Genomic DNA, 25584 nt, shown 5'->3' with positions numbered 1-25584 from the left:
CATATATATATATGCCCTCCCCCCGCATCATTCAGAGGCGATGCTTCTTCACGTTGCTTTGAAAAGTGTATTGCGAGAACTCTCTCTGTCTGCGCACGCACACACACGCGTCCTGCAATAAAAATCATATTATTTTGAAACAGCAACCCAGAAATTTGTCACAAGCATTGATTAAAACAATGATGACAATAATCACATGAAAAAAAACGACATAAATTCTGGACCTTTGGCAGTGAGGGGGGGTTCGTTCGAACCACCCGAACCCCCCCTGCCTACGGGCTTGAACAGTGATACAGAAACACTCCATCGTAAAGCCTTACGTCATCAGGAGCTGAACCCAGAGAAAAGTTGTCTCATCCAACTGATCTCAGAACTAACTCTTAAACCCCAAACGTGTCCAACTGAACCCCAGCCAGAATTATTTCAAATATTTTTATTGGATTTTAAATTGTAGACACTTAACAATTAACAAGTCCCCATACAACAACCCTAACATACACAATAATAAGTGACATGACAAAAAAAAAAAAAAAGAAAAAAAAAAAAGAAATATATAAAAAAAATATACATAACTAAATAAATACAAAATGAATTAAAAAAAAATATATATATAAAGGTAAACTAATATAGTACAGAGTTACAGAGCCTGTAAATCAATTAAGTCCCAGCAAGAAATTGTGAATTAAAATAGTCCAGAAATGGCTGCCAGACCGCATAGAATTTCTGGGTTGAACCCCTGATCGTGTGTTTCAACTTCTCAAGTTTCAAGTTTGCCATTACCTCCTCAACCCAGCGCCTGTGCGTGGGAGGCGCATCTGACTTCCAGTTGCACAAAATAAGACGTCTGGCCAGTATGGATGAAAACGCAATGACGTCTAAATGTGTACCAGATATCGCCTCACCAGTAGGGGTCACACCAAATATTGCGATTTCAGGAGCAGGGCTTATCTCTCTGCCACAAATGTAAGAAAAAGTGTCAAAAATCAAAGACCAAAACTGTGTTAACTTTGGGCAAGCCCAGAACATATGAGAGAGGGTAGCCGGGGCCTGACGGCATCGAGAACAAGTCGGGTCGACATCTGGATACATCCTGGCAAGCTTACTCCTAGATAAATGAAGCCTGTGAAGCACCTTAAACTGAAGCAAACCATGTCTGATACAAATCGAAGTTGAATGTATTCTCTTAATTGCGCTTTGCCAGGATATGTCCGACAATCCAAATCCCAGCTCCCCCTCCCATCCTGCCCTGATATGACCAAGCGAAGGCAAGGCCGTCATCTGAATATCCTCATATATTCTGCTCACTCCTCCTCTTTGGTTCAGATCCCTCTCCAACCACTCCTCAATCCAATTATTTGACGAGAGTAACGGAAAGGAAGGGAAATGTTTCCGAACGAAGACACGCACCTGCTGATACCTGAAATAATGGGAGCTGGGGATACTATACTCATTTATCAGCTGCTCAAATGACATGAACACACCATCCCTAAAAAGATCCTTCAACCACTTCAGACCACTCCTGAACCATGATTTAAATGCTGTATCCATGAGTGAGGGTGGAAAGAGTGCGTTGGCTGAGATTGGGAGAGAGGACATAGCCTGTTTATGTTTGAAGTGGGTCCTGAATTGGGACCATATTCGAAGTGAGCCACCCACAATAGGATTATTTGTAAGACGCATCTTACTGAGGGCAATGGCGCACATATTAAAGAAGGTAGAGACACCGGATGAGCGGAATATTGTTCCATTTCAACCCATTCAGGTCCACCCCCCTCATAAGACGCAGAGACCCAGTATATTAGTTTATAGATATTAGCTGCCCAATAATATTGTAAAAAATTTGGTAGAGCTAGGCCTCCTGCCTCTTTCTGTTTCTCCAGATGCGACTTCCTTATTCGTGGGATGGTCTTGTTCCAGATAAAGGTAGATATAGATTTATCTAACTCTTTGAAAAAAGATTTTGGAATAAAAACAGGTATTGTGTTAAATAAAAATAAGAACCTGGGCATAATTATCATCTTGACAGAGTTAACCCTGCCAGCAAGCGATAACGGCAGTGTAGACCAACGGGAAAGGTCCTGTTTAGCCCTTTCTAGGGCTGGTTTAAAGTTATGCTTGAATAAATCCTTGTATTTGCTGGTTACTGAAATGCCAAGATATGTAAAAGTGTCGCGAGTTTCTTTCAGTTGATATGCCTCAAAAGACATCTGTCGCGCCTGGTCGTTAATAGGGAAGAGCAAACTCTTAGTAAGATTAATCTTGTAGCCTGAAATCTCTCCAAAATTTGATATAATTTCTAATGCTTTAGGAATAGAGGTGCAAGGATCGGACAGGTACAGTATCAGGTCGTCCGCATACAGAGACAGTTTATGATTTTGACCCCCCCTGACAACACCCGTGAGCCCCTCGGCGCCTCTAAGTGTAACCGCTAGTGGTTCAATGGCTAGGTCAAACAGAAGTGGGCTCAATGGACAGCCCTGTCTTGTCCCCCTCCCTATAGGAAAATAATTGGAGATTATTCTATTAGTACGGACGGAGGCCTGCGGGGTAGCATACAGGATCCCTATCCATGAACAAAAAGCCGGTCCAAATCCAAACCTACCCAGAGTTGCAAGAAGATACTCATACTCAATCCTGTCAAATGCCTTGTGAGCATCGAGAGAGAGCAAAACCTTTGCTGTAAGTGGAGTTTCCGGGGAATAAAGAATATTAAAAAGCCTTCTTATATTGCCAAAGAGCTGCCGCCCAGTAATAAAACCAGTCTGATCTGGATGTATCACTGTATGCATGACAGACTCCAATCTACTAGCCAGAACCTTGGTCAAGATTTTGTAATCGCAGCAGAGTAGGCTCACAGGCCGAAATGATCCACACTCCAGAGGGTCCTTTCCTTTCTTAAGAAGGACTGAGATGGTGGCCTGGGTCATTGTAGGAGGGAGAGTCTTACGTTCCAATGCCTCGGTATATACATTTTCTAAAAGAGGGGTTAGTTTCAATGAGAATTTTTTATAAAATTCAATAGGGAAGCCATCCGGCCCCGGAGCTTTACCACTCTTCATCTTTTTAATTGCCCGATCAATTTCGGCTGCTGACATGTTCCTATCAAGATCTGTCCTGTCTTGTTGGCCTACGGTTGGAATTTCTAGACCATTGAGAAACTGAGCCAACTTAGTGCTATCGCAATTTTCAGTGGCATAGAGGTCTTCATAAAATTTTCTGAATTGATTATTTATGCTTTTTTGATTTGTGGTTATCCCCTCTGGAGTGTTAATCTCTGCTATCCATCCAGCCTCTGCAGACTGTCTTAGTTGATGGTTTAGTAGTTTGCCGGCTCGTTCCCCATGCTCGTAAAATTCTTGGCAAGATTTAAGATAAAGCTCCTCAGCTACTCCAGACGAAAGAGTATCGAATTCTGTCTGCAAACCCACTCTCTCTTTACAAAGAGCCGCAGATGGAGCTACAGAATTTCTATGATCAACGTCCTCTATCAAAGAGATCAACTCATTAAGGCGTGCTGACCGTCTCCTATTCATGCTTACAGTATAAGATATTATCTGACCACGTAAATACGCTTTCATTGCCTCCCACAGGTTAGAGTGGCTCGTGTCTGGTGATTGGTTTGTTTCTAAAAAGAAGTCAATTTGGGCGGATATGAAGTTAACAAAATCTTCATCAGACAAAAGACGTGGGTTAAGTCTCCAGTTGCGTTGTGGAGGCTCGTTGTCTGGAAAGCAAAGCACCATTGTTACTGGGCTATGGTCAGAGATAACGATACCATCATATTCACTAGACCTCAACAGGGGGAGAAGTTTCTTGTCCAGCAAAAAATAGTCTATCCTGGAATACGAGTTATGTGCTGGAGAAAAGAAAGAATACTGTCTAGAAGCAGGGTTTCTATATCTCCACGCATCGATCACCCCATACGCTTGGAGAAAAGCATTAATGGTCTCTGCTGATTTACTAAGTGTTCTCGGTATGGCTCTAGAACGGTCCATAGTGGGATCTAGAACACAGTTTAAGTCTCCCCCGAGGAGCAATTGGTGACTGTGTAATTCTGGAAGGAGTGAGAAAAAGTCAGTGAAAAATTTAGCATTATCCCAGTTCGGCGCATAGACGCAGGCCATTACTACCGGTAAATTAAATAAATGTCCTTGAACAATAATAAACCGACCATCTTTATCTTGGATCGTCTTTGTCTGTATAAAATGCACTTCTCTATGGACGAGAATGGCCGCACCACGGCATTTTACGTTAAATTTGGAGTGGAAAACCTGGGAAAAGCCCCCTCTCTTGAGTCTGGAGTGGTCCTTATCAAGCAGGTGTGTCTCAGTCAAGAATGCTATGTCTGTTTGCAGCTTTGATAAATGGGAGAACACCCTACTTCGCTTTACTGGATGGTTAAGCCCTTTAGTATTCCAGTTCGTAAATTTAGTGTTTGCCCGCCCCGCACCGCTAAAATTAGGGGTCGCCATATTCTTGTATCTGAAATGGCCTGATAGTAACCTGAACAACCCGATCACAAATCCCTTTCACATGTAACAGATCCCTGTTTAGACATTGTGCAATTAAAACCAATACTACAAAACATGAAAACAACAACAGAAACAACCAAAAATACATAAACACGAAATCAAACACATCATTCATAAAACCCCATTGCTGGCCTCTCCCCAAACGAAAGGCTGCATACTCCCCCAGTCGTACATTACCACACAACATAAAGCTTACCTCATGAGACGGAGTCCCACCAAAACTATATTAAAGACGGAATAACATGTTGCAGCTAATCCTTATTATGATCAAAAATAGTACACACTCAATAAATGTTCACTCTAGCACCTTATCTATATTCCCCATTATGTAAGTAACCTTAACCAACTTAAACAAAAGTCAGGCATTAACAGGGCCCGACATTTCCACAAGAAAATCCAGTACAAAATTAAATATATACTGGTGCCTATTGAACACAATAGAACAACATTATGTTATGCGTTATCAAGGTCAAATTAGCCCAAAGCGGAATTTTTTTTTTTATTGTTTTGCGTTGTTACTGACGGTCTTTAGGTGGTGATTGGATATGTAAAAATCCCCTTTACTTACACCAAGTCTTTATCGGGATGTTAGTCAAACATACCTCTGTACACAAGATTTAAGAAACCACGGAAAGAACGTCAATCTGCGCTGTCACCTCTTCAGGTTGTGCGCTTCAGGTTTTTCATTATGAAGTCCTTGGCCTGTTTTGGGTCTTTAAAGCTTGTGCGTACCCCATCTGATGTCGTTATCCTAAGCTCCGCTGGGTACCACAGGCCGTAGCGGATTCCCTCACAACTCCGTAGCAAGCTCCGCACTTCATTGAACTCTGCTCGCTGCTTGGACACAGCCTGTGTGTAGTCTGGTTGGATGCGGATCTTATCACCGTCCCCCGTAGCTAGTTGTTTCATCTGCCCAGCTTTCCTTAGTATTTCCTCCTTCTCCTGGTAATAATGGCATCTGATGACGAAACCTCTCGGCGGGTCACTGTTACCCGGTCTCACCCGCAGCGTACGGTGTGCCCGGTCCAGTAAAGGGGGCCTATCGAGACCAAGAGTCTCCTTCAGGCACTGAGATATGAAATCCGTCACACGCTTCCCGTCTTCCCGTCTTTCCTTTATCCCGGTAATACGCAGGTTGTTACGACGCGACCGTGCCTCCAAGTCCTCATTTCGAGCTTTCTGGGTAGCGAGCTCCTTCCGCACATTAGCCATGACCCGCTCCAGAGCAGCGATCAGATCGGAATGACCGTCGGCTGCAGACTCGAGGGCAAGCACCCGTTTATCTAAGGCCTCGCTCTTGGCGTTAGCATTATCGTTGGCTAGTTTAATTTCTGCTCTCAGCTGGTCCACCTGGTTCCGAATTTCAGCGGATTGTGCCTCTGCTTTGGTGAGCGATTCAGTCCTCAGCTCGGCGATTGCTAGCAGGATGGCCTCATGTCCGGGTCCGCGGGCAGGTATAACGTTAGGAACAGCATTCGGTGTATCGCTAGCCTCTGGGCTAGCCCTGGAGCTAACAGGTGCTTTCCGGGTGGTTTTAGACATTTTCGTCTAGCGTAAATTCCAAATGTCAAGCCTGGTGCGACGCCTTGGTTTCAATAATGAGCGTGACTCAAGGTATTTACATTAAATTGCTGCTTCTATGTTTCTTAATAGTGTTGGCGAGGAGCTCAGTAAAGACACATCCTCACATGGCACCGCTCAGACCGGAAGCCCCAGCCAGAATTAACCAAATGATAAAAACACAAAAAGAAAAATATCTCAAACACTGGACAGAAGCAACAGCTCAGCAAAGTAAGCTTGAATGCTATCGGTCATTAAACAGAGAATATAAACCTCAAAAGCGTATCAGACCCTAAACTAAGAAAAGTGTTGACCATGTACAGACTCAGTGAACACAAGCTCACTGTGGAGACGGGCCGACACAGACAGACTCCAAGAGAAGAGCGACTGTGTCCACACTGCACACAGAGACAAGTGGAAACAGAGCTGCACTTCTTAACCTCGTGTCCAAACTATACGGACATGAGAGAAACATTCTTCCCCCAGTTCACAAACTTCCACAAAGACTTCAACCAGTTTCAACAACAGGACAAGATCTCATACATACTGGGAGAAAAGCCCATCAGCTCAAACCTGGCGGCGAGATACGTCAAGTCCTGTCACGACAGAAGAGCAACAACCAGCACAACACAACACTGACACAACACAACACACACAACACTGACACAACACAACACTGACACACACAACACACACAACACTGACACAACACTGACACAACACACACACAACACAACACTGACACAACACTGACACAACACACACAAACTGACACTTATGACAGGATCCTGGCACTTTCACTGAGAACTTTTGTCAATACTTCGCACTTTTATGTCTGTATTGATATGTACATATTGTTTCTTATATAGGATACTCTTCTTTTATTTTATACAGAATGTTTATATTTAATCTTCCTGCTTTGGCAATGTAAAACACTTTTTTATCATGCCAATAAAGCTTTTTTGAATCTTGAATCTTGAGAGAGGGGGTGAGAGATTTTTTGATTTTTCAAAAAAACTTTAATACCTTCTAACAACACTGTTTTTACATCACATCACATCACATCACTACAACTTCTTACCCAAGGGAATTGGAAACACAGAGTGTGTCATCAATAACTGAACAAAGAGCCTCTCTTTGACACCATTTATCTTTGAAAATTAGTAGACAGTCAACTGATTTGTAATAAAGAAAATCAATTTTCAACCTTAACTTCACCAAGGCCCTAAAAACTGCTACCACATTAAAATCTACATTTTTGTCAATTTTATCTTTCCTGCTCATATATATTGACATTTTTGCTTTCCCCAATATAAAATTCAATAATTGGCATTCTTTTTGTCTTGCTTGTGTATACTTAAAACCAAAAATAAAAAGCTGTGGTGTAAAAATCACATTAAAACAAATAAACAGATCACTCAAAGCTTGAAACAAGTCTTTGAGTCTTCCACAATATACAAAAGCATGGAAAATTGTCTCTCTCTGAAAACAAAAGGGAAATTCCTGCCCAACATCTGGGTTTAACACAGAAATAAAAGCATTAACTGCAATAATCCCATGCAAAATCCTCCACTGTAGATCTCCAGTCTTTTTGCTTAATGGTAGCTTATACAAGGATCTCCATTGTGGTTTGACTACGTCTTCAATGCTTAAAACAGCAGGCCATGGTGTATCCACTTTGTTATCCAAGGCTTTCTTATGTAAATATTTGACACAGGCTTTGTAAATTCTCTTACCTCCCACTTCCTTCAACTCCATGTCTAGTACTCTCCCTAATTCTAGAAAAGTTCCCGAATGTTCATCTAAGTTTGGTGATAACATTATCATTGGAAAATCATCTTTCTCCTCAGGCGAAATTTCACCATCATAAAACTTTTTTACCATTTCATGGTCCTCTGTTGTAATTAATGACTTCAAATTTTGTACGACTTTGTCTATAACTCTTGTTGATTTATAACCCAAAACTTCTGCCAACTGCCCTACTTCTTTGAAATTTGGACCTGTTAACTCAATTAACTTCCCAAATGTTACTACATTGGCTTTGACCAGCAGCTCCGACATGGATACACCACCATAAATTAGATTTAGTCTAGCACCATGAACCATAAGCTCTTGAAGAAGCCAGAACAATGACATTTCTTAGTTTTCTCTTCGCACTTTAAAGTTACTCCATACTCTAAACATGCTTTGGTAAAAGACAGGCAGTTTTCTGACATTTAAATTTTTAAGGTTCATTAAAAAAAAAATTGGCCATGTTTAAGCCGCCAATTGTCCTTAAAATGGCAGAGGCCACTGGTCTCCAATTTACATATCAGGTCCTGTCAAAAGGCGTTGTATGAACTGCATACGAAAGGTAGCAGTTCTGCTCTGTAAATGTATCAGTCCTTGGCCACCTTCCTCCTTTGTTAGATACAAGATACTTTGGTTTATCCAGTGCATCTTATCCCAGAAAAAGTCTAAGATCATTGATTGTATTCTTGCGAGCAGATATGCTGGTGGGTCAATTCAGGTTAACCGATGCCAGAGGGAGGACGCGACAAGGTTATTGATGATCAAAGTCCGATAAGATAATGATGGTTTAATCCATTTCCACTTGTTCAGTCTACCTTTCAGTTTTTGAAACCCTTCCCAGTTCTTTGATTGCAGGCTCTCATCTCCCAAATAGACTCCCAAGTATTTGAATCCATTCCTTGACCATCTTAATCCGTCTGGAAAATTTAGCGGTCCATTTCGCCATTTTCCCATCAGGACTACTTCACTCTCAGTCCAGTTAACTCTTGCTGCTGAAACTAGTTCAAAGTCCTTTAAAATTCTCCATAAGGAGTCCACATCTTTTTGTCCATCAATAAACAACACAACATCGTCAGCATAAGCTGATAATTTAAACTTTAATGTGACACCTTCTAAAACCGTTCTTAATCTTTGTAGAAGTGGTTCTAAAGCTACTGTGTAAAGCATCCCCGACAATGAACATCCTCGACATAATGTCTTTCAATACTTTGCCAAATCGAATTGCTAAGACTTTAGATAGGACCATATAGTCGGAGCACAAAATCAAGACGGGCCTCCAATTCTTTATGTCGCTTAAGTCTCCTTTCTTGGGTAAAAGGGTGAGGACTGCTCTCCGGCTACTCAGCGGTAGTAGCCCTCCGGCTAAACTATCACTGAGAACTGCCTGTAAATCCTCTCCAATTATACCCCAAAATGCCTTATAAAATTTGCAGGGGATCCCATCGATCCCTGGAACCTTTCCATTCTCCATTCCCTGGAGAGCCTTGTGCATTTCTGTTACTGTGATGTCTTTACAGAGTTTTTCATTGGCACTTTTGGAGACTTTTGGCAATCCTTCGAAAAAAACTGATTTCATTGCCTGGTCTTTTTTGTACTCACTACTATACAGATCCTTGTAAAATCTAGCTGCTCTTTCACGAATCTCGAAAGGGTGCGATAGCATAATACCAGTCTCCGACTGCAAATTTTGAATAAAACGTTTTTGACCATTCTTTTTTTCTAATCCAAAGAAAAATTTTGACGGAACACCCATGTGCTCTATGCCTTGAAATCTTGATCTGATCAATGCACCCTGTGCCTTTCTTTTTACAAGTTGGATAACGCTGTTCTTTTTGAATACAGAGTCTCTATATCTTCTTGATTTCCGGTTGTCTGTATTGACTCTTGCACATTCAAGATATCCTTCTCCAATTGTTTTATTGTTTCAGTTGAAAATCTTGTGACATTCAGAGTATATTGTTTACATAATTGCTGTATTTGTATTTTCCCTACATCCCACCATTCTTGTAAGGTATTATATTGTTCTTTAATCCCTTTAAAGTTTTCCCAAAACAATTCAAGGATTTCTTTTAATTTTAAGTCATTCAACAATGTTGTGTTAAAATGCCAATATGCACTCTGAATGTTTATTGCTCTTAAAGTACACAAGACTAACCTGTGATCAGAGAACCCCACTGGATTGATTGAACTATTTTTTAAAAAACTAAAATGGTGCTTAAAACAGTAGAACCTATCCAACTGTGCTAATGACAACACATTATCACGACAATGTAACCATGTGTATTGCTTCACATTCTCATTGAAACTTCTCCAAATATCACACTGTGGTGATCCACAAAGAAAGAGACATTCACCAAGGGACTGTTCCTTTAAGGGGTTGTGTTTTTGTGTTCGTAATGACTTCCGGGTTAACCGGTGTGTGGTAGTTTTACTCTGACTCGCTGTTCGATTTATTGTTTTAAGTGGAGTAAAGTTGACTCGACGCATCTCCGTCTCCCGTCTCCTTATTTCTCACACTCCACAATTGGTGACCCCTGATGCGAGTTGGATACGGCGGAATTATGTCCCACAACGACGGCAGTGAAAACGCTGCGGCTAGCGGCGCGGCTAATGGCGGTGTCGTCTACGCTACCACCATCAAATTACCGGACTTTTGGCAGCAAAACCCACGGCCGTGGTTTCAGCACATCGAAGCACAGTTCTGAGAGGAATAACTCAGGACGTGACGAAGTATTTCCACGTAGTAGCGGTTTAGATGCCTCGATGACGGCCAGGGCTATGGCGCTGTTAGAGGCACCTCCGGTTGACGGCAAGTACGACGCACTCAAAGCTTTCCTGTTGCAACTATTTGAACTGTCGGAGCTGGAAAAAGCAGATCGCCTGCTGTCCCTGAACGGCCTTGGCGACGGCAAGCCGTCCGAGTTGATGGAGAGAATGCTGGCTGTGCTGGGCACGGCGGATCCCTCATTCCTTTTCGCCCACATATTCCTGCGGCAGCTTCCAGCACCTGTGCGCACTGTGCTGGCCAGTTCCTCCCTTCCTTCCTCCAGAAACTACCGGGCGCTGGCTGTGGAGGCAGACAGGATTTTCCTCGTCAACCGGCAGCAGTTTGTCCATTCGCTGCTACCCCACCACCACACGTCTACCCCCTTTCCCCCCCCAGAGGACGACACGGACACCGCAGCCGCTGTGACAGCTCGCCGACAGCGTGAGGATGGGTTGTGTTATTACCATTCTAGGTTTGGGGCCAAGGCCAAGCAGTGTCGCCAACCTTGCAGTTTTGCAGCCCAGGGAAAAGCCAGGGCCGGCGCTCATTAGCAGCTATGGGCGCTGGCCGTGACTGCAAGCTGCTATTCATCACCGACACCTTGTCTGGCCGGCGGCTGCTGGTCGACTCTGGGGCTCAGCGCAGCATATTGCCAGCAACGCCTGTGGACACTATGGCTGGCGGGCATGGCCCCCCGATGGACGCTGCTAACGTTACGCCTATTCGTACCTATGGCACGAGGTATGTGGAAGTGTGTTTTGGCGGCGACGTTTTGGCTGGGATTTCGTCATGGCTGCTGTATCTACGTCACTCCTGGGGGCTGATTTCCTCTGCGCTTACAGACTGTTGGTGGATGTTACAAACTGCCGCCTTATCGACGCCCTTTCTTTTGCTTCGTACCCCTGCACGCTGGGAGGGGTGGGGGCACTCTGTCTGGCGAATACACTTGCTACCGGGGACCCGTATCAACGCCTGCTTGCTGAGTTCCCTGACATTACCACGCCCACATTTTCATCAGCGGTGGCTAAGCATGGCGTGGAACATTACATCACCACGGTTGGGCCCCCAGTCTATGCACGAGCACGGCGCCTCGACTCTGCCAAGCTTGCGATCGCCAGGGAGGAGTTCACTACCATGGAGCACCTTGCCCGCGCACAGTGAAGTCCCTGCAGGAGTTCCTGGGTATGGTGAATTTCTACAACCGTTTCCTCCCCCATGCGGCCCAACTTATGCTACCCTTGTACGCCGCCTTGCGGGGTGGGAGGCCTGCCGACGTGTTGGCTTGGTCCCCAGAGATGATGGAGGCTTTTGATGCTGCCAAAACCGCCGCTGGCCAACGCTGCTCTGCTGGCGCATCCCTCTCCGACTGCCCCAGTTGCACTTACTACAGACGCCTCTGATTATGCCGTGGGGGCTGTGTGTGAGCAGTGGGTGGGCGGAGCATGGCAGCCGCTGGCCTTTTTCAGTAGGAAGCTCCGTGACAACGAGAGGAAGTACAGTGCCTTCGACAGGGAGCTCCTGGGGCTTTTCCTCGCCACCCGTCATTTTCGTTTCCTGTTGGAGGGTCGGCGTTTCACGGCTTTCGTGGACCACAAACCACTGACGTTTGCTATGGCCAAGTCTTCTGAACCATGGTCTGGTCGACAACAGCGTCAGCTCTCTGCTATCTCGGAGTTCACTACTGACATTCAGCACGTGGCCGGTAAAGACAATTTTGTTGTCGACTGCCTCTCCCGGGCAGTTGCTGGGTCTGTCCACTTGGGCCTTGACTATGCTGCTATGGCTGCGGACCAGACTGCGGACTCAGAGGTGCAAGCCTACAGGACGGCCCCTACGGCGTTGCTCCTGGAAGATGTGGTTTTTGACGCTGCCAACTCTACGCTCTTCTGCGGCGTCTCTACTGGCCAACCACGCCCTATGGTACCTGCTGGCTGGAAGCGTAAGGTTTTTGATGCCATCCACGGCCTCTCCCACCCGGGGGTGAAGGCCTCTACTAGGCTGGTGGGGGCTAAGTTCGTTTGGCCGGGTCTGCGGAGGGATGTCAGGGCCTGGGCTGCTGCCTGTGTGGCGTGCCAGCGCGCGAAGGTGACTCGTCATACCAAGGCCCCCTTGGCGACCTTCAAAGTGCCGGAGCGGCGTTTTGATCATGTGCATGTGGACCTCGTGGGCCCACTTTCCCCCTCTCGTGGTTACACCTACCTCCTCACCATGGTGGACAGGACCACCAGGTGGCCTGAAGTGGTTCCCCTGTCCTCCACTACCTCAGCTGACGTGGCTCGGGCGTTCGTTATGGCTTGGGTGGCCCGTTTCGGTACACCATCCGACCTCTCCTCGGATCGAGGTCCTCAGTTTACATCGGAGCTTTGGACGGCGGTCGCTGAGGTCCTGGGGGTGAAAGTCCACCGTACCTCGGCTTATAACCCACAGAGCAACGGCCTTTGCGAGCGGTTTCATCGTGACACGAAGGCCGCGTTACGGGCCAGCCTTACGGGGTGCGAATGGGCTGACCGCCTCCCCTGGGTGATGCTTGGCCTTCGCTCCGCCCCCAAGGAAGATCTTCAAGCCTCGTCCGCTGAGCTGGTGTATGGCCAGCCTCTGCGAGTTCCAGGGGAGTTTCTTCCAGATGCCACGGCCCCTTGGTCGGTGGCCTCTCATCGGGCTGTGTCCCGGGGCATTGCCGAGGCCTTCGTGCCTATTCCTACGTCTCGCCATGGCCTTCCCCAGTCCTACGTCCCCAAGGATTTGCCCTCCGCCAAGTACGTTTTTATCCGCCACGATGGCCATCGTACCCCGCTGCGGCCCCCCTACGATGGGCCCTTCCGTGTCCTGGTGGGAGGGTCTAAGAACTTCATTGTGGATATGGGGGGTAGGCCTGAGCGGGTGGCTATAGACCGTCTCAAGCCTGCTCATGTGGATATTGGCGAGCCCCTTCAGCTGGCCCAACCCCCACGGCGAGGGCGCCCCCCTGCGGCAGCCTCAAAACCTACCCTGCCCCTTGCCTTACCCTCCCCGGTTAAGCGTAGCCGTTATGGCCGTTTGGTCCGCCCCCGATACGCTGACATTTCTAGGCAGTGTGTTGTTCTTGGTTTCGGGCCTGTTTTGTCTGTGTTTGTATGGGTGAATTCTGGGGGGGCCTGTGTGGTGATCCACAAAGAAAGAGACATTCACCAAGGGACTGTTCCTTTAAGGGGTTGTGTTTTTGTGTTCGTAATGACTTCCGGGTTAACCGGTGTGTGGTAGTTTTACTCTGACTCGCTGTTCGATTTATTGTTTTAAGTGGAGTAAAGTTGACTCGACGCATCTCCGTCTCCCGTCTCCTTATTTCTCACACTCCACAACACAGCTCATTAGATTCTATTAATTGTATGATTTTCTTTCTTGAAATCATACTTGGTTCTCCGTGGTTCCTATCTATGTTTTTTTCCACACAGTTGAAGTCCCCCCCCAAAATTAAAATTTCGTCACTACTACATTTTTCTATTTCCGTGTTTAAACATTCTAAAAAGAGCTATCTATTTGCAATGTTGGTACATATACACAAATGAAAACTAATACGTGACCTTCAAATTCTGCTCTAATTTTTACCATTCTTCCATTGACAATTTCCTCTAGACCAATTGATGTTGGAATGAAATTTCTATTAAACGAAATAGCAACTCCTCCACTTAATGTTGTATTATGGCTTAAAAAGGAAAGGCCACTATGTTCCTTGGCCCATTCAACAGCATTATTTTCGTCGCTGTGCGTTTCTTGAATAAAAAGAACATCAATTTTATTTTGTTTCATAGCTTAATATAAGGAATAGGAGAGATTACCGCACAGTAAGCAAGACACCCGAAAAGGATTAAGTTAAACAATGCCATCATCATTACTTATTTGAGTTTGAATTTTTGTAACAATTTTCTTTAAATGATAGACCTCCTGGTCGTTGAATCGACCTTCTGTCAGGGATGTGGAAGAGAACCCAAGCGCAGGCAGCAGGGATGAAGGGGTTAACGAATAGACTTTAATGAATTATAAAACAGGAACAAAACATAAACACCCTCGATGGGGAAAACACTACTAAACAAGATACCACAACTGAAAACTAAACACTCAACAAGACTAGCAAATACTCAATAGGATTGTCAGGAAACATGAACACTCCAAACAGGGCAGGATACATGTACAACGAACGAGCACAGGACAATGAACACGAGGATGTTTTAAAGGAGAACAAACACAGGATAATTACTAAGGGGCAGGTGAAGGCAATGAAACACTAATGGGAAGGCTAACAAGGAAACGAGATGGCGGGGAACACCGACGGGACACGATAAAGCACATGGCAAGTCAAAATCTAAACAAAGCCATGTCTTTCTCACACAAAACCTAAGGCTATGCCATGACTCCGCTGCAAGACCAAGAATAAACATGACATGATAGCGGAATCATGACACCTTCAACCATCAAGCTTTTAATACTTTCAGTAAGTCGTCTGAGATCTGGAAAATAATTACTGATTTGAAAACCTCTTGCATTTTTTGTTGTTTTTAGAATTTTCTTAATTCCCTCAACCCCATAATCATCGCATGTCCAATTTGTTTGGGAACAAACAGACGCACTGGAGTCAGAACAATCGCTTTCACTGCCCTCGTCTGTGCCAAGATTAATATCATCTTGTCTTTTGTCCACTATTTTCGCTTGTTTTAAGGCAAGTCCCTTCTTGCTCTTTTTCGTCTTTAAGGGTGCTTTAAACACAACTTTATCCATGTCCATTAAGGACCTTTCCTCATTAATCATACTTTCGTCAATTGTCTCTTTATCAACATAAGTCAGAGACAGAAAGACAGAGAGACAGAGAGACAGAGAGACAGAGAGACTGTCATGATTCTGCCTTCTCTTGTCTTGATTTTCTGGTCAGGGGCAGAATCATGACAGACCCACGTGTTTTATGTGGAGAGAAACATATTATTGTCAATCAGGACCTATTTAATGCCCTTGTATTCTCTGTCCTGAGCTAATTTGTTCCCTAAATCTCGTTCATTGTGGTAACTGTTTGCTCTGTTCTGCTCTATTGAGGAGTTGTTCCTACGCTGTGTCCCAGCGTTAGCATCCTGTTCTGTTACCCTCCGTGAGTTTTTCGTTCTTGTTTTTTGCTGTCTTTGTTATCCCCTGGATTTTAGTTTTTCTGTTATATTATTAAAATCTGTGTTACCCCTTATTGCTGCCTGCGCTTGGGTTCTTCACTATACGTTCCGTGACAGAACGAACGAGCCAAAACAGAACCCAGCGGCAGCATGGACACTGGCCGGTCTAGCTTGGCCCGCCGCCTCTGCAGCCTTCGCTAGGGAAGTGAGACTGTGGATGATTATGTGGAGAGGTTCCTGGACATCGCAGGACAGGGCGTCTTCGGGGAGGAGGAGCTGGCGGTGCTGTTTAACACCGGTCTCAGAGAGCCACTCTCTCGCTCGGAGATGAGGCCGTTGGATTTCACTCAACGTACTGTGGCACTCTTGTTTGCCTCCACCCCCCCTCCCTTGTTTGTTATTTTTATTGTCTCACCCCAACCCGTTTGTGATTATTTCTTGTATGCCCCTAGTCATGTTTGCAATGTTCTGTTGGTTTATGTCTGTTACCCAGTCTGTCTTGTCTTGTTAGTTGCTCCCTTGGTGAACGGCAGGAGTCGTTCATTAAGGGGGGGGATTCTGTCATGATTCTGCCTTCTCTTGTCTTGATTTTCTGGTCTAGGGGCAGAATCATGACAGACCCACGTGTTTTAATTGGGTTCTTCCACCACGTCCCGTGACAGAGACTATATTGAATTCTGAAAAAAATACTTAATTGCAACAATTATCAACAAGAAACAATATTAAGATTGAATAATGACATCACAAAAAAAACATTTAGCCTTTATAAACTGCACACAAAGCACCATAACTATATCAATTCAAAGGTAGAAAATCATCCATGCACAGTAAAATGGCCTGTGTTAAATCAACACTAATCAGAGTATATATGACCCCACTCTACAGAGTGTTAAAGTAACACTGATGTAGTGTTGAAGATGATAAGGCAATTAAGTGATTAATTAAGAGATGATTAATTTTACTGTGTGGTATTGTAAAAACAAAAAACAAAGAGAATTCTGGATTTTATCAAAGTTAAAAAACAGACATTAACATCATTACTCTACTGTTGTTGCATTTCGTTTTTCCTACTGATATAATAAGCAATTTTTGCCTGAACTAAGATAAAATTCAACAATTAGTAAAAAGTTTTTCTCATGAATACTTAAACCGAAAATGAGTCGTCAAGATTATTTTTTTAACACGGCAGCTTCAGTACTACGCATTTTCCACATTTGTATTCTCAACATCGTTTGCTTCTTTCTTAGAGAGTTTAGAAACACTTAAACTTCACGGTAGTAACAAAGATAGCATAATCAAAGTCATCAATACGAAAATTAAGGGTCACGTCGATTTCAGCATCATCATCAATTATCATGTAAACAAACCGCCTAAAAGAGACAATATCCTTCGGCAGAGGCGACTCGCTACTAACAGAGATAAATTTGATGGGAGATGCCAGGGATAGAGCCTTTGATAATATATCATCATCACACAAGTGGAACATTAGACAGCTTAACTCGTTTAACAAGGCATTGACAGGGGAAGGATGGAACAAGTTCACCACTGATCACAATTCCGTGTCCGACTAGTTAATTGGCTTTATCCACACTAACCAAAATAAAACACCATAGAACCATTCATAACACTTGAGGTCACACTATTCTCATACTTTGAGAGAGTGAATAATATATGAGCTAATAGTATGAGCTAATAATATATGTAAATTTATTTTATTTAGTCACCATTATGGTGATCAGTGTTTGCTTTAGCTGGTTCTCTTCAACCTTAACATTAGGTTAGCAGTTGTCAAATATTTCTTAGTATTTATATCTCTCTCTGTGAAAGGCGTAGGACCAAAAAGGAACGATCAATAAAAGCATTCTGGAAACTTTGGAGGATAGCCATCGGTTGAGACTGGTCCTATTTACATATTCATCTGATATAATTTGCATCCCATTGCGCACCCAGTACACAGGTCCTCTGTTTCAATATAGAGAGAATGGCAGAGAAACAAGAAAAACCCGACTTGCCAGAGGAACCCTCAACAAGTAAATATAAAGAAAAAAAAGACTATATTTGAAAAAGCAGTGAAAACATCTGGACCATGAAAGAGGTAAAACTCGAAATTAACATCACTGCAGCTTTTACATGACGGAGACAGCTCCATGAGGAAAAGGGTAGGAAAGACGATGCCATTCTTTTGGACAGGACGATGCCATTCTTTTTGTATATGCAGTGCCGGCCCGAGCCTCTTGGGGGCCCTAAGCAGAATTTGATTTGGGGGCCCCCCTCCCACCACGCGGAGTCACCATTTGCTTGAAGATTATTGACATAAATGTCATGCTATAATGTAACATTATAAATTTATATAGTGAGGTTATGTATTAATACAAAATAAATAATACAAAATCGATACTTAAATAAAATACTTTACTCTTAAACTTCTGAATACAAACTGTCACAAAACATGAAATAAATAATTTGCAATCTTAAAAATAAAACAAAAATAGACAAACATTAATATAAACAAAAATAGAATGTGTTGTGTTCATGAGAAATGTGCAATATTACTATTTGTGTATACTGTTTGTAAATAGTAACGCTTGCTGTTGTCACGTGATGAGACGTGACTTACGTACGTAATGACGCACGAAAGAAGAAGAAAGTTGAGTAAAGAAAGTTACGGATTCACTACTCTCGTGTTGCCTGGATTATTCTTAAATCATCTTTACAATACCACAGAATGTTACAAAAAAATAGATACTTAAATATTGAAACCGAACATAAGAACAGCAAGCGGTTCAACAATGACAATTGTACAACAATGACCTCAACATCGCATAACTGCAGCCTATAAATATGAGGATAGCCCTGCTACAACACTCACCACCATATTAATAAAATTGAAGTCTATTTTCATCACAGAAGTCTCCCCACGGTATAGGTATATTTTCTAACGTTCACTTCAACACACACAGCAATGCTAGCTGGCATCACTTTCACCGAGAAGGTTAAGTTCCCCTTCGGCTGTTTTCACAAACTTAAACTGATATATATATATATATATATATATATATATATAATCAATACGTGAACTACACCGAGATAAATGTATATTAATAATGCGAGACATTTTACTTTTGATGGCGGGGACGTTTACGTTAGCTCTGGTGATGGCTTATAAAAGATCATGGTACCTGAAGTGACGTGAGCAAACTTTGTGCTACCGCTAATCTTGCTCATTTTTCTCATTTTCTGTCCTTTTCTTCTTTCTCTTTTCGGCACCAGAGGATACATCCTTTTTTGTTACATGGTTTACCATTTATTACAGTGACGCGCACTTTCGCACCGGCGCTAATTGTCAACGCACGCGAGATGTCTATTGCGCATGACTCAAACGCTAGCAGACACAGCAGCAGTTGTCGGGAAATCTGAATTTTCTTGTCTTGAATTATTCATTTACTAAATCATTCATATTCATTCGTTCATTCATTTATATCACTTGTTTAAGTTATTTAATTGTAAAAATAAATAAATAAAATAAACGATTGAGGGGCCCCCTGGTGGTCAGGGGGCCCCAAGCAGCCGCTTAGTTCGCTTATGCCTCGGGCCGGCCCTGTGTATATGCCTTGATAATAATGTATTGGCGTTTTGGAGGAGGCGTGGCTTTGTAAGGCGCAATTTTTTTGATTGGCCAGTTCACTATTGTGTAGTGATTGGTCGAATACTGCACAGAAATGTAGCGCCTCTTACCATATTCGGAACATCAGGTTCCAAAACTACTGACAGGTGTTTAAATGGCATCGATCCTTCCTTATCAGACCATACAAGACAGAAATAGAGCTCGCATTACAGCAGGAAATGTAAACATATTAAATCCTGCGACTGCTTCGGCCCTTCTTGATCAACCAGTGTTACCTAATGTCTCGTCACAGACGTCAAAGACAATAAATCCCATTATAAACACAACATGTTTTGCCTCTAGTTGGAAAATATTGACTTATGTTGTCTTTTTGTTTGCACGAAATTATCTGTATGCTCCCGCAACTGTGACTTTGGATAGAGGGATAACTACCTGTCTTACCTAATGATTAGTATATTAGCTTGCCATAGATATGTGTTAGTATTTTAACATGTGACATTTTGATTTCTTACATATGTCAACAAAAATTATGCTATATAATATTGTTAAACTTACATTTCATGTATGACCTATTTAAGAAAAATACAATGATAATAGAATGAATTGTCTCCTGTAGTCATTTCTAATATCTAATCAAATTGGTAATGCCTACTGGTATAACACGTTTTAATATTATCAAAACAAATAAAGAAAAATAGATAAATATAATTTTAAAAAGTACACCATATTGTCATTTATAATAAAAAAAAAATTTACATTCAAGAAATGTATTATCAACACAAAAGCAATTATGAATACACATACCAAACAAACGGTTCATAATGCCGTATCTAATGGCGTTTTAAGGCGCCCGAAAAGCGCCACTTTTTGTTCCGCAGTCTTGCCATATGACGGCGTAAAAAAATTCGGTCTCACATGAGTGAACTTTAAACCTGATGGGGTGGGTTTGAAATGCTTCTTTGAGGGAGGGGAAAGCATGTGGCCAAAAACAAGAAAAAAAAATATCAATTCAGTTTTATGTATAGCACTTTTAACAATGTTCAAAATCTAGTATTTGTATTAAAATAACAAGGGTCCCAAATAATAAACTAAAAACTAAAGGAGAGAGAGAGACTGACCTGTAGGAGGTGGAGATGATGGTCAGTGTGTGAGAGCTGCTCCAGCTCACTGTCTCTCCTCTTCAGCTCAGTGATCTCCTGCTCCAGATCTTTCATGAGATCTTCATCCTGTTTCTCTGCTGCTTTCTGCTGCTCGTCGATCATCTCCAGCAGCTCAGTCTGACATCTCTCAATGGATCTGATCAGAGCGCTGAAGACCTCAACACTAGCTGCTTTCTCCTCATCTGTGCTTCTCTGAAACAATCATGTTTTCTGTCATGATTCTGCCTGCTCTTGTCTTGATTTTCTGGTCTAGGGGCAGAATCATGACAGACCCACGTGTTTTATGTGGAGAGAAACATATTATTGTCAATCAGGACATAATATGCGTTCTCTCCTGTCTCGTCATTTGGCCCCGCCCCTCTCGTTCCTAGTATAGCTTTCCTCCTGTGTCGCATTACCCACTCCTGCCCATCGTTATCTCCTTTGTTAGTCTCCCTATATAATACCCTCTTGTCCATTGTCTTGTGCTGGTTGATTGTACCTGTATACTTGTAATCCCTGTACATGGTCCCTGCTAGTGTGTGTAGTTCAAGTTCCTGGTTCCTGTATCGTGTATGTTTAGTTCAAGTTCCTTGTTTGTATTTCTAGTAGTTTGTTTTTGCCCCCCATGTGGGAAGTATTTGTTTTCAGTGTTGGATTTTAGTTTGTCAGTGTTTTCCCCCCATCGCGGGTGTTTGCTTTGTGTTTATTATTTATTAAAACCTGTTTAACCCCTTCATCCCCGTGTCTGCCTGCACTTGGGTTCTCTGTCACAGTTCATGACAGAATCAACCAGCCATTACTGAACCCAGCAGGCAGCAATGACCACACGGGCCCGGAAGCCTCGTCTTCTCTGCGGCGTCCAACAAGGGAATACTGACTTGGAAAGTTATTTGGGCAGGTTCCTGGATGTCGCAGAGGAGATGGTCCGTGGTGAGGAGGAGCTGGCGGTGCTTTTTAACGCCGGTCTGAGGGACCCTCTTTCGCCAGCGGAGATGAGATCGCTGAAGCCGTTGGAGTTTGAGGATGTGTGGAGGTGCGCCGTCGCACGCTCTGAGCTCAGGATCTCAGGCCAACTTGGCTATTCATCTCCGCTGGCCGCAGTTCCAGAGGGTCGTGCCCTGCAGATCGGGGTTATGGGCATCACCACACCATCTGCTCCACCACCTACAGCCTCCTCACCCGCAGTCAGCTTTGGTGGCAAGCGTGGGAGACGGGAATCCTGGGGGTCCTCGTCCGAGGCCTCCAATCCCGAGCCGCCCGTGCCCTTCTCGTCATTCCTTCAGCCGCCCACCAGACGGGTGGCTCGGCTGAAGAAGAAGAGGCAACGGAGGGCGGTCCCAAGTCCGGTGGTCCCGTCAAGTCCGGTGGTCCCGTCAAGTCCGGTGGTCCCGTCAAGTCCGGTGGTCCCGTCAAGTCCGGTGGTCCCGTCAAGTCCGGTGGTCCCGTCAAGTCCGGTGGTCCCGTCAAGTCCGGTGGTCCCGTCAAGTCCGGTGGTCCCGTCAAGTCCGGTGGTCCCGTCAAGTCCGGTGGTCCCGAGTCCGGTGGTCCCGAGTCCGGTGGTCCCAAGTCCGGTGGTCCCAAGTCCGGTGGTCCCAAGTCCGGTGGTCCCAAGTCCGGTGGTCCCAAGTCCGGTGGTCCCAAGTCCGGTGGTCCCAAGTCCGGTGGTCCCGCAGGCGCCCAGTCCTGTTCCTCAGCCGGCCTTCCAGCCGGCCTCAAGTCCTGTTCCTCAGCCGGCCTTCCTGCCGGCCTCAAGCCCTGTTCCTCAGCCGGCCTTCCTGCCGGCCTCAAGCCCTGTTCCTCAGCCGGCCTTCCAGCCGGCCTCAAGCCCTGTTCCTCAGCCGGCCTTCCAGCCGGCCTCAAGCCCTGTTCCTCAGCCGGCCTTCCAGCCGGCCTCAAGCCCTGTTCCTCAGCCGGCCTTCCAGCCGGCCTCAAGCCCTGTTCCTCAGCCGGCCTTCCAGCCGGCCTCAAGCCATGTTCCTCAGCCGGGGACTCCTAGAGCCCCTGGGACTTCGCGCTCTCGAGCGCCGCCCCCCAGGGTGTCCCCTAAGTCCCCTGGGACTCCGCGCTGCCGAGCGCCAGGGACAAAAACTGTTCCCCCTTATCCCAACCCCTTTGGACTTCCCCCCATGGACTCATGTGTTCCCCCCATGAACTTTGTTGTTCCCCCTCCCCCCCTCCCTTGTTTGTTATTTTTAGTATGTCACCCTAACCCTTTTATCATGTATTCTTGTATGCCCCTAATTGTGTTTACCATGTTTTGTTGGATGTTGTCTGTTTCCCAGTCGGTCTTGTCTCGTTAGTCTGCTCCCTTGGTGAACGCCAGGGGGCGTTCATTAAGGGGGGGGGTTCTGTCATGATTCTGCCTGCTCTTGTCTTGATTTTCTGGTCTAGGGGCAGAATCATGACAGACCCACGTGTTTTATGTGGAGAGAAACATATTATTGTCAATCAGGACATAATATGCGTTCTCTCCTGTCTCGTCATTTGGCCCCGCCCCTCTCGTTCCTAGTATAGCTTTCCTCCTGTGTCGCATTACCCACTCCTGCCCATCGTTATCTCCTTTGTTAGTCTCCCTATATAATACCCTCTTGTCCATTGTCTTGTGCTGGTTGATTGTACCTGTATACTTGTAATCCCTGTACATGGTCCCTGCTAGTGTGTGTAGTTCAAGTTCCTGGTTCCTGTATCGTGTATGTTTAGTTCAAGTTCCTTGTTTGTATTTCTAGTAGTTTGTTTTTGCCCCCCATGTGGGAAGTATTTGTTTTCAGTGTTGGATTTTAGTTTGTCAGTGTTTTCCCCCCATCGCGGGTGTTTGCTTTGTGTTTATTATTTATTAAAACCTGTTTAACCCCTTCATCCCCGTGTCTGCCTGCACTTGGGTTCTCTGTCACAGTTCATGACAGTTTTCATTCATCATCTTTATTTAAAAGACAAACACTTCTTCTCTTCAACTTACTTTTCTGAGTTGTGCTGAGTGTTTGATGTCTTGAATCTTCTTGATTCTCTCCTGGATCATCTGCTGAACGTCTCTCTGTGTCTTCTTCAGTTGAGTCTATAGGCAGACAGCAACACACAGACACATTTGATCACAGGTAAACAGGTTATTAAATCATGTTTTAATGTTGTTATTGACTCAAACCTTCTTCTCTTCACTCATCTCCTCTAGAGGAACAGTGTTGTGATTCTTGTGGTCACCATCAGTACAGAACACACACACACATGTCTGATCATCTCTACAGAAGAACTCCAGAGGTCTCTCGTGTTTCTGACATATATAGTCCTTTATATTCTCCACAGGATCCATCAGTTTGTGTTTCTTTGAATGAAGTTTCTGGTGAAGTTTCAGGTGAGTTTCACAGTAAGATGCCTGACACATCAGGCAGGACTTCAGGGCTTTCAGCTTTCTCTCATCACAGATGTCACAGAGAACTTCAGATCTTCTCACATTGATCTTTTCTTTGTAGTGCTGCACAACCTGTCTGAGTGTTGTGTTGATCTTGAGGTCTGGTCTTTTACTGAATGTTTCTTTACACATTGGACACGAGTAGATGTGACTGTTGTCCCAGTACTGTTTCAGACAGCTCCTGCAGAAGTTGTGTCCACATGGAGTGCTGACTGGATCACTGAACACCTCCAGACACACAGAACACTGAAGCTCCTCCGTCAGAGAAACACTGGACGATGACAGAACTGAGAAAAAGAGAGAAATCATCAACATTTATAACTGGGAGTTTGTATTGTTGTAATAATACAGTGGTAATTAATTAGTCTGCTGTGTGCGAGCATTCATGTTTAGTCATTCATTTATTTTGGGTCATTTAGAACTCACCTGAGCTTCCATCCTGACTGTCTCTCCTGGTCCGTTTTGGTTTTGGTGATGTTGGGAAAGATTCAGCCATTGCCGGCTCTTCTCTTTAAAACTTTTTAGAAACAGTCACAAGACAAATCACATGACTAGCATCACAATACCACTTTTAAACTATTTCAGTGCACAAAACTCACATTTAAAAATAAACTGTCATATTTTCATAGTACATACCTACTGTCATATTTTCATAGAACATACCTACTGTAACATATTTTCATAACTGTATACTATTTTCTCAATATTGTATTCTGTATTTATTCTAACTGTATATCCTGCACTTGCTAATTGCACTTCTGGTTAGACCTAAACTACATTTCGTTACACTATACTTGTATATGTGTAATGACAATAAAGTTGAATCTAATCTAATCTAAAAATGTGAGTTTCTATGTACAGTAAGAGACTGGTAGCAGTTGCAACATGTCATTATGTATATATAAAAAATATAACAAAAAAACACTTTTGCTCTCGATTTACCAGTCAATCTACGTTCCTACTCTCACCTATGGTCATGAGCTTTGGGTCATGACCGAAAGGACAAGATCCCGGATACAGGCGGCCGAAATGAACTGCCTCCGCAGGGTGGCTGGGCGATCCTTTAGAGATAGGGTGAGAAGCTCGGTCACCCGGGAAGAGCTTAGAGTAGAGCCGCTGCTCCTCCACATCAAGAGGGATCAGCTGAGGTGGCTTGGGCATCTGTTCCATATGCCTCCTGGACGCCTTCCTCGGAAGGTGTTCCGGGCCCGTCCGACCGGGAGGAGATCCCCGGGAACACCTAGGACACGCTGGTGGAACTATGTCTCCCGGCTGGCCTGGGAACGCCTCGGTGTCCCCCGGAAGAGCTAGAGCAAGTGTCTAGGGTGAGGGATGTCTGGGCATCTCTGCTTAGACTGCGGCCCCTGCGACCCGGCAGCGGATAAGCGGAAGATGATGATGATGAAACACTTTTGTTTTTGGCTGCATTTTTCAACAGCTGAACTCAAAGATCTATGTTCTCAAAAGGCCTATTTCTCTCAAATATTGTTAACAAATCTGTGTCATGATTCCGCTATCATGTCATGTTTATTCTTGGTCTTGCAGCGGAGTCATGGCATAGCCTTAGGTTTTGTGTGAGAAAGGCATGGCTTTGTTATGCAATGTAGACTTGCCATGTTCTTTCTCGTGTCTCGT

General features: G+C 44.3%; 2 protein-coding genes across 2 annotated transcripts in view; one reads left to right on the top strand and one right to left on the bottom strand.

Annotated features, from left to right (window-relative positions):
• The window catches only part of LOC306899663 (E3 ubiquitin-protein ligase TRIM39-like), a 28194-nt gene extending 3726 nt beyond the window's left edge, over nucleotides 1–24468 (bottom strand). Inside the window, exons 1-4 of the mRNA XM_079466054.1 lie at nucleotides 24376–24468; nucleotides 23686–24236; nucleotides 23503–23598; nucleotides 20523–20756 (exon numbers count right to left, since the gene is read on the bottom strand). Of these exons, the coding sequence (XP_079322180.1) occupies nucleotides 20523–20756; nucleotides 23503–23598; nucleotides 23686–24236; nucleotides 24376–24445 (951 nt within the window). The 5' untranslated portion in view covers nucleotides 24446–24468. The remainder of the gene's footprint in view (nucleotides 1–20522; nucleotides 20757–23502; nucleotides 23599–23685; nucleotides 24237–24375) is intronic.
• Nucleotides 21031–23401, top strand: LOC306891249 (uncharacterized protein). Its single transcript, XM_079451344.1, has 2 exons — nucleotides 21031–22117; nucleotides 22189–23401. Exons 1-2 carry the CDS (start codon nucleotides 21365–21367, stop codon nucleotides 22540–22542), a joined length of 1107 nt encoding a protein of 368 aa, XP_079307470.1. The 5' UTR covers nucleotides 21031–21364; the 3' UTR covers nucleotides 22543–23401.
• Nucleotides 24469–25584: the final 1116 nt, after the last annotated feature.

The sequence above is a fragment of the Barbatula barbatula genome (genome assembly GCF_947034865.1).
Source record: "Barbatula barbatula genome assembly, chromosome: 1".
Lineage (NCBI taxonomy): Eukaryota > Metazoa > Chordata > Actinopteri > Cypriniformes > Nemacheilidae > Barbatula > Barbatula barbatula.
This window is presented reverse-complemented; position numbering and strand designations above follow the sequence as displayed.

Excerpts from the sequence above, each read along its gene's own strand:
- LOC306891249 (XM_079451344.1), top strand. The coding sequence starts at position 21,365 with ATGACCACACGGGCCCGGAAGCCTCGTCTTCTCTGCGGCGTCCAACAA. Across the intron at positions 22,118-22,188 it reads GTCCGGTGGTCCCAAGTCCG|TCCGGTGGTCCCAAGTCCGG; the intron begins GTGGTCCCAAGT and ends GGTGGTCCCAAG.